Source organism: Mastacembelus armatus, chromosome 23, assembly GCF_900324485.2.
Source record: "Mastacembelus armatus chromosome 23, fMasArm1.2, whole genome shotgun sequence".
In the NCBI taxonomy this organism is placed as follows: Eukaryota; Metazoa; Chordata; class Actinopteri; order Synbranchiformes; family Mastacembelidae; genus Mastacembelus; species Mastacembelus armatus.
The window spans coordinates 4751541-4761017 of NC_046655.1; the positions used below are offsets into that span (position 1 = coordinate 4751541).

The 9477-nt window shown below is 43.3% G+C and overlaps 1 protein-coding gene across 1 annotated transcript; it reads right to left on the minus strand.

Annotated features, from left to right (window-relative positions):
- Nucleotides 1-677: 677 nt before the first annotated feature.
- LOC113141796 (plexin-C1-like) lies at nucleotides 678-9227 on the minus strand. The gene is made up of 16 exons (XM_026326344.1): nucleotides 7242-9227; nucleotides 6382-6504; nucleotides 5584-5718; nucleotides 5350-5450; nucleotides 5168-5273; nucleotides 4920-5085; nucleotides 4737-4839; nucleotides 4474-4549; nucleotides 4291-4332; nucleotides 4050-4177; nucleotides 3080-3259; nucleotides 2577-2685; nucleotides 2207-2380; nucleotides 1956-2123; nucleotides 1650-1749; nucleotides 678-1404 (listed from the first exon to the last, which is right to left on the minus strand). Exons 1-16 carry the CDS (start codon nucleotides 8250-8252, stop codon nucleotides 1346-1348), a joined length of 2781 nt encoding a protein of 926 aa, XP_026182129.1. The 5' UTR covers nucleotides 8253-9227; the 3' UTR covers nucleotides 678-1345.
- Nucleotides 9228-9477: the final 250 nt, after the last annotated feature.

The window sequence follows — 9477 nt, forward strand, 5'->3', positions numbered from 1 at the left end:
CTGCAGTTAATAAGTTCTCAGAACTAAATACATTTGCCTTGCTGTAAATGACTGAGGCTGTTTGAGTCAAATGCAGTGATTTATTTTAGACAAAGAACATTTTACTTTTTATTTTATTTTATTTTTTTATTACGCTGTGTATAGTACAGATCACGCACATACATGATCGCACGAGCGATTCATTTGCAGTCGGGACGGGGAGGCGTGAACACTTCCTGCTGTGACTGCAGCTGGGAGGGAGGGACTGCTGCGAGAGGACTGGGCCGCCTGTGGAGGCTTTGGGACGGGGGAGGGGCTCGCGGCTGCAGCTGATTAGCCGTCTTACTGCGGCAAATTGAGAAGTGTAAGAACGGTGCAGTACAGACACAGAGTCTCCAAATGTCTCCAGTAACACCAGAAAAAGTCGCCAGATTTGTCGCTAGTCGCTTTTTTAAAAAAAAAAAAGTGTCGCTAGAGGGGTCTGAATACTCGCTAAATATAGCGACAAAGTCGCTAAGTTGGCAACACTGTTTTCATGTGTAACTTGCCTCTAGCGCTGTTTACACTGTAGAGTCGTAATGTTTACCGCCTGGGATGCACAGACTTGATTGGCTGAGTGGTATCACGTGGGATGGCTCAACTCGCATGCAATTGGTCTGTGCGTTTCCACTACTGTAAAGTCTAAAAAAGCTGCTCCGGTGGAAATAGAAGCGCCCCGTTAGGTTTTAAATCACAATCTTCTGTTTTGGCTGTACGTCCGGGTCCGTATGGGGAGGCTTCTGGGTCCGCACCCGGACCGCGGTCCGCCTGTTAGTGACCTCTGATCTAAAAGTTCAAAGACGACCTTTTGGAAAACAACAATCATTGGTATCTAACCAGAGTAAAACTTTAAGGCTTTGCATCTCTTTGGTTTTTATAAACTCAAATGTGTTGATCATGCATGACCTCCTGGTCAAACAAAAACAGCTTTCGTTAGAAATGCGTCAGTCTATGTGTGTCTTGAGAAAGGAAGGTTATTCTTTATGAGATATAGCCAAGAAACTAAAGATTTCTTTAAGAGGTCTACACTATAGTGTCCAGAGACATGTAACAGTTGGATTCAATCAGGACAGAAGACACAGTGGGAGGTTCAAGTGCACATCTGCCCAAGAAGACAAGTATTTATGAATGTCATCCTTCAGAAACAGACGTCTCACTGCTCCTGAATTTGCTGCATTGTTGAATAAAACAAGAGAGAAAACAGTGTGCACAGACACTGTGTGCAGGAGACTCAGGTCAGCTGGCCTCATGGGCAGAGCTGACAAGAAAAAAACCTGGTTTAGACGACTGGAACCACCATACTGGATCAGCAGGTTTCAGTTAACAGTCAGAGCTTGTTTGTTTCTGCGCTGAGCTTTTTTCGCCATCGGTAGATAATCACCAAAACTGAAAGACAAACAGTTTCTGATTTTTAACAAGCAGACAAATAAACCTCATCTACAACATAACGTGCAATAGAAAAGGTTTTTCAATCAGTGTTTCTAGAACTGCTGGATGTTCAGACTCTACTGAAAGTGGCAGGAAACAATCATTTAAAATAAACATTGTTAAACAGTCTAATTTATATCAATGCTGATATACTGACCAGATCAAATTTCACCTCATTGGTCAAACCTACTTACTGTACTTACCAACAGGAATACAGGGTATCAGCAGTATACGCAGTGTCAGTAGGACCTGATGTGATATAGATGGAGGCCCTAGTTTTACTGTCCTGTCACCATAGGTTATCTGGAAAACAGCAGCAACACAGATTTATACAGTGGAACATCCCACCAGACCTCTGGTCAGAAACCAGGGAAACCAGAGACCAGTGTCAAAGACTGAGTGCTACCCTGACCCACCACTGTCCTTCCTATAAATACTGTAAAGCTTGGTTGTATTTTTCATGTGATTGTCCAGAAGTGGCCTAGGTGAAGACTGGGTGAAAGATTTACCAATAAATGCTGAAGTTCAATATCTGGAACGTGATGAATTGCACAGATGTAGATTTCATTCTTGTTATTTGTTTCTTTGGCCTCCAGGATGCAGGGGTACTGTTTTTCCTGCAGAACACCCCATACTGACAACTCTGCTGTTGTCATGTTCAGTTTGTCTGCCTTTTTCTGAAACAACAACAGAAGAAGATGCTGAACTTTTATGGATTCATGTCAAGTATATGTGCATGTGAGATAAAAACATGTATTACCTCTATAATGATGTGCACGTTGTCTCTTTTCCTTATGGGTGTGAAGTGAGTAAACTCAGGGTCTGGATGGTAGGTTATTTTAGTGGAACAGGCCAAGGTTTCATTGGCTACTTTCACAGACACAGTAGAAACTTCCTGAGTGTGTTGAGCTGCAGGTGTGTCGTAGGTGAGACTCTGCAGTGAATTAAAGAAACGTCTTGTGTTATGGTCATATGACATCTGTGTACGGCTGATGATGACAGTGACCTGCTAAACTGGTAATGTAACGTGACACGACTGACAATGACATGGCACAGAGGCAGAATAACATGATGGAACATGACAATCGATGTAAGAAAACACTACAATGGGACACTGTGGGCAGACCCACCTCAGAGCTGGTGTTTCTGGGAGGACTGACTTGCTGCGGGGCGTGGCCGTGTACGAGCCCTTCCACAAACTCCAGGTGGGATCCCATTACTGTGATTCTCCTCTTCCCACTACAGGACACGGAGCAGCAGCCAATCAGAGAAGAGGATCTCAAATACTTAAGCTACATTTTGGTGAGACCATGTTAACTTGGTGATGGAATAATGGCAACCAGTGATAATCACCAACTAAATGAACAAGTCACAAAAAACCCTAAAATAAGCCATTTACCATAATGTTTCCATTGACATACGTTGTCATAAAACTGGCAACACTTTTTAAATGGTGACAAACCATAATTAGTGATGGTCCTGTCTGTTCATAAACATTATTGTGCTGTCATACTATTGATTAGGTGATGATTTACCAATGACAACAGGATACATGGGTCACTTTTATATTGTGTGTTGAGTGTTTTGCTGAAAGACACTTTCCAAGTACCAAGTACCAACAATCCAAACATACCTGACCCAGGAGCTGCTTGGTTCAATTTTGGTGCAGGATGGTGATGACTGGTAGGTGAGTTTGGCATTGCCATGGCAACTCCCATCTGGGAGAACAGCACATACAGTGACCTCACCTTTATTATCTGCACTGGGAACGTGGAACGTGAGGCTCACACCTGTGTTGTTCCACACAGGAGATCTGATCAGAGCACAGAGAGAAACCAGTTAATGTGTTGGACAGAGATCTGCTTTTCTATAGCTGATTTATTATGAAACACTAAGAACAATGACATGTAGAGCAGCATCATCCACTTCACATAATCTAATCTGAACAATTTTATTGCTATTACATAACATAAACTACAGATGCACCAATTGACTGGTTTTGTTGTTAAAGTTATTCTGCCGTGAGAGCATCCTGTAATGTTTAATAATTTCTTTTTTTACAAAATAAAACATTTCACTGAAGAAAATATTTCTGTATAGGCTTTCATTACAGTTCTTCTGAATCTGAATTGGCAAAAAAATCTGAATTGGCAGGTCACACTGAAATCGGCCGAGAAAATTGCAATCGGTGCATCTCTGATATAAACAGTAACAACGGATTAAATGAAGAATGTTTTAACATTTCTGCATAAAAAGTTGGAAAACTCCTAAAGCCAACTAAAAAAGAACATATGACAAAGTATTACTGTTCAGTCTGAACGTTAAAGGGAAATGCCACACACTTCAATGTTAAGACTTTGTCTAAGCTAAAAACTGAACAGCTGACAAAGCAGCAGCTGCTCCACTGATGATCAGTGTTTCTGACTCTGGAGCTTTAACCCTGAAAATCAAACTGCAGCACCAAAGGGAAGTTTATCATCCAGGTCTGCTAACATGTGTCAACCACAGTGGAAGCCTCATGTTAGTGAACTAACACAAACCTCACACACAGTCTCACCCATTAGGTCATAAACATAATCCTAGTGGCCTGTAAACAGACTCACTCTTGTGCAGTGCAGGCAGCCTGGATCCTCACTCTGGTCACATCACTCAGGTTGTGACCTGACAACACTGCATGGTTCCTGCCGTAGAAAGACACCACACTGGGAGTGATGGAGGAGACCTCTGGCCTCTGCCAGTAAAACACAGAGATAATCATTGTTAATCTATGACCTTCTGACCTCTACTGAATGTGAATGAGCTGAGCTTCAGAGGACAAATCTGTGAGTTGAGGTTCGGACTCACGGGAAAACCGATGCCTGACTCCATCACTTGGCAAACACTGAGCTGCAGGAGGAAGCAGGGGGAGGACATTCAGCAGGGTTCATCACATTCACTGGAGAACTTGGAAACATATGCACATGTACAACATGTATGATGACTGGAAAAGCCTATGTTAGATAACAACATAACAACATGCATAATTACATCTGTCTCTCCTGGATTAGCCCAGAAACAGCTGTTGTTCCTCCAGCTACATCCAGACTTGATACACCGCTGACACCTGAAGAGGAAACAAATCACATCACGTTTGGTGTCGACATCACCACCAATAAACCACTAAAAGTTTGGATCACGACGACCTGGTGCAGCACAGCACAGTGATATTTGCTTCCTGGTGATGAAACTACAAGAACTATGTCAACAAGTGTCCACAGACAGTTGTGAACAGAAAATGTTCATGGACTTACAAGACAGAACTTGGTGGTCCCCTGATGTCAGAGCAGTCGGTCAGATCCAGCTGTTCCAACAACTCCACTGTCCCCAATCTAATCCTAACTTGGACATCCAGGCCTGGTAAGTGAAGGTCAGAGGCTTCAGAGGCTGAATTTACAGAGGTCACTGGATTACTGGATTATTTTAAAGTCACTGACCTTCAGCAGGAAGTGTGCTGTTTGTGAGGATGCAGGTGCATTGTGGGAACTGCGGGTGAGTGTTACTCCTCTTACACAGCTCTCTGGAACTTGTGGAGAGTTGACAGTTGAAGTTAGACTGCCCCTCCTGGCTCACAGTCACGTGCATCTGGACATTTACTGTGATCTGAGAAAGGATGTGAGTGTTTAAAGGAGAAATAACCAACAGACACAACTGGTTAGAGATAAAGCTTGTATTTAACCTGCACCTGGCCTGCAGGGTCCTTTACAACTTTGAAGGAAACCATTCTCTGATGAGAGACATCAGGAATGGATAACCAGTCTGAGTCCTTGCAGTCATCTTCAAATGTGCATCTAGAAGAAGAAAAAGATGTTAGGACCAAGACTATGACAGTTTGGAGATGTCAGCTGCACATGTTGTTTCACTGACCTTTTTTTAGAGCCACACCAGACACACAACGGATCCTGTGCAGACCAACACTCCTGCACATTGGTGTATGTGCTGCACTTTGACACGGGCACACGCATCATCTAGATCAAAACCCAAACATTTAGCAAGACTTTGAAATACAGGACACACATGTGGCCCTGAGGTATTTAAAAGAAAGTATTCACAGTCTCCTAGTGTTCAGTCTTACACGTCTTACATGGACAAAGCACCGACCTGGTTTCGAAATGGCACGTACACATGTTTACGATCCACTTGATCCAGCTGTAATTTGGGAAAGACGGGGCGGTCGTCGTCGGCCCTGTAGAGCACCCTGGGACAGGTGGTCTGATAGTTCTTGTCCACAGCAAGCTGACAACAACAACACAGCTTTGTTATGGCTGGAAATTAGGATTTGAAATTAAATTAGAATTTGTAAAGGTCAACAGACTAATTAACAAGTTCCCTCCAATGAACTTTAACATGTTGAATTAATCATAAAAATATGTTTGTGACTTTTCTCAACCACTGAACTGATGTCTGTGTCAACGTTATGCTGTTCTTAAAATTCACACATCAACCACTAACATCTGCATATGTATCTTTCTAAAATACATTTCTGATAAACTCTTTCCTACGCCTCTATGACAAACACCTTTACTTCCTGCCACATTTCAAAACCTGTGGTCACTGCAGATATAGGGTAAAACTTTTTGACATGGTTTGGAGCCTCTTTGAGGTTAAGCTGACAAATAGCAAAAAAATAGCAGACACCGCAGTGAAGTGAAGCTCAAACTGTTACCTCAAATCATAACAGAAATATTTTAGAGCATCATTAGATTTTTGCCATTTAATTTTAAACCAATTTTAAAAAACAATTAGCCATTTAAAAAATATGTTCACATCTTTGTAATTTAAAGTTTCTTTTCTATTTGATGATAAGAACAAAATGTTGTTGGATGATTAAACTTTAGTTTCTATTTGATTCTATTGGATGTTTTCCATGCAAGTCATATCAGTAATATTGACACACACCTTAATGAGCTGTCCATCTGCTGTCCCAATGAAGAAAACCATCCAGGCCTTCTGCCTCACTGCCAGCACAGAGCTCATGTTGTTCTGCCTGAAGAGCACGGCCTTTGGCTTCAGGCTCTTTGGCTGAAAAACAAACAGCGAACATCAGGTAACAGATATTTCTGGATACCTGAAGATCTAAATTTGAAGCACTGGGTGTAGCTGATAAACTCCACTAAAGGTTGAACTAAGTCCTGATACGTCATCAAGTCATTTATGTTCATTTAGTTTTCTTTTGTCATTTTACATTTATTTTATCCTTCACATGGTGTCAGCTCACTCAAGTTACACATTCAAATGAACTGATTTACACAAACCTTCTAAGTTGCAAACTTTACTTTTAAAAATTGTGATCAAATAATGTTGGTAGTTACATCAACTTAAGTTAATATGTAATATAGACTCAAATTTCATTGTTAATGGGCTTAAAACAAAATGTTCCAGTTTGCTTGATAACTTGTTCTGATAGACTGTGTTAGCAGACTTGTAGGCTGAACAAACTGGATTCATATAAAGGACATTTCATGGTGAGTAACATTGAGTTTACATCTAATAGTTCTACTACAGTAATGAATTCACACTTGTCAGTTGTGATATGACCAATAGTGGATATGTGTATGTGGATGTTGATGGAATATGCTGAACTATTACATTTAGCTAATACTAGAAATATTTAGCAGCGTAATATGTCCACTCAAAACTGTTTCATGGCAAAGTGTCAGTCTTTGTGAACCAGCAGCAATGAGCAGAGATGAAACTGATGCAACAGGTGAAAACATCCGATCACTCACAAACTGAATATTTCTAACAGAGCGACCCACCTCAGGTTTTGATCTTTCAGGACAGGAACCGCTGCAGAAGTCAGGATCATTATTCGTCTGTCCGGTGTCATCCAGGCTGATGTCAAACACCACCAGCTCGGTGTTGGTTTGGTCTCCGTTCACACTGAACACTCCGCTCCACAGCACCGGTGGCCCGCCCGGGATCACGGAGGAGGCCAGGAGTCTGCTGCTGACACCACCAGCACCAGGGACGATGAGAGTCGCGCCCCGCAGCGAGTCGAAAGTCTGCTCCTTCTGTTCTTCGGCCTTCAGCCAAATAAGACGGACTTTGTTGTTTTTAGGGCCTGACGGCAGGTTGGAGAGCAGATATGTGACTGAACTGATCTGGAATCCGTCCACAAAGTCCACAGCACCTTTTCCTTCGATCCAAGGCGTTTTATTGCTGCCAGAGACGGAAAATATACCTCCCGTCCCTCTGTCATCTGTATTATGAAGGTTGACAGTCTTGGAGTCGGAGCCGCAGCTGCTCTTTTCGGGACCGGTTTGGTTTTGCTGTATCGCGGTCAGAATGTAAGTTTTGGTCCGGGTTGGAGTTTTCACCAAGATCGCGACGGACGCGTCGCTGCGCTTCAATGGTCCCACCTGGATGTGTTCTCTGTAGAGCAGGTTGGAGATGTTCTTCAGGTCCAGCACCTCGCAGTAAGCGCAGCCGCCTGTGTCTCCGCAGGTGATCAGAGTCCGATTCTCAACAAACGGCAGCAACAGGTTGACGCCGAAAGTTGTGTCCCACTTAGACTCACCAGAAACCCGGTAAAACTGAACTTCCTCGATCTTTTTCGAACCGTTCAAGATCCCTCTCTGGCTCAGACTCTGTACCAGAGTCAGGTCGTGGTTCAGCTGGTACAGGTTCTCCTCTGTCGCGATGAAAACCGTGTTGGAGGCCACGGCGAAGTGGCGGAGGTCTCCATCAAAAGTGAAGCCTCCATCCTCCCCCCGACACCGACCAGCGTGTCCCCAGAGAAGAAGAAGCAGAGCAGGCAGCGGGAGCATTTTCTAGCAGCGGTGGCAGCTTGAACTGGGAGTCACTCACTGACACTGACGACCTTCATGGCCTCCGCTCTCCGCCCGTGTCACTCAGGTCGTGCGTAAAAGCGCAGTGCGCCTCTGCTGAAAAGAGAAGTGCTGAGAATGGGAGGGAGCGCGCGCTGACATGTTCGTTATTTCAGACTGATGAAGCCACTTGGATGGGGGGCGAAACGTTTCACCTTTAAAGAACTGAAAGTCCAGTTGTCACGACTCAACCTCTAGACAAATATCTGTACTTTCTACTCCTTACATTATAAAAACATGCGCGTTTCTTTTTCAACCTCTGCGTATGACGACACGACGTAAAAGACGTAAATAACTAGAGCGGGAAATCCAGTGAGTATTCAGGTTATGACAGAAAACCTGCAGTGCGACATGGAGGAAGAAAGGGATCCAGGGAGTGTTGCTGAGTCCGACGACGATGCAGCAGATTCAGAAAGTCAAAACATTCCCCATCCATGGTGCTCGATGTTCTCTGTTCCAAGAATGATTCATGGTGAATGCAATGCGCTTTGTTTCCTGTGCCAGCACTGTGCAGGATGTTAATAAAAGGAATTTCCTGTTTTTGTGCTAAACTTATCATGAGACTTAGGGGAGAGCGTGGACAGTTGCATTTGAGTATTATGTAAGGATGAATGTTAGAGTGAAATTAGGTTCTGGTCCTTTAAGAAGTGAGAGGAATATTGTTTCGCGAGAAGAGAATTCAAGGGAAGCGGGAGCGCAGAATTTAGAGTGAGGAGAGAGGGAAGAGAGAGAACTGTGAGAGAAAAGGGCATACATTGTAATCGTGGTGGATTACCCCCGTTCGAGTCTAATAAACAAGTGTTGAGACCAGTACTGAGTTGCTGTTCTTCCTCCCGGCAACGACGCCGAGAATCCACGGAACGACGACGCAACAACAACGCGTTACACTTATCATGAGACTTAGGGGAGAGCGTGGACAGTTGCATAACCTTTTGTGTTTCCTTCAGTTTCTCTGAGCCGAACCCTTAACACGTTAAACCCACATCTGTCAGATACTCACCCACATTGCTGTAACATGCGGACGTATGATAATATACGACCAATTACATTACATGTAATTGTTACAGGGGGTCGTCACAGACAAGGTGATGGTTAAATTGGTTAAATTGTTGAATTGGCCGTATAAAGACCAAGATTAGTAAAATAACAAGTAACAACCATTTGT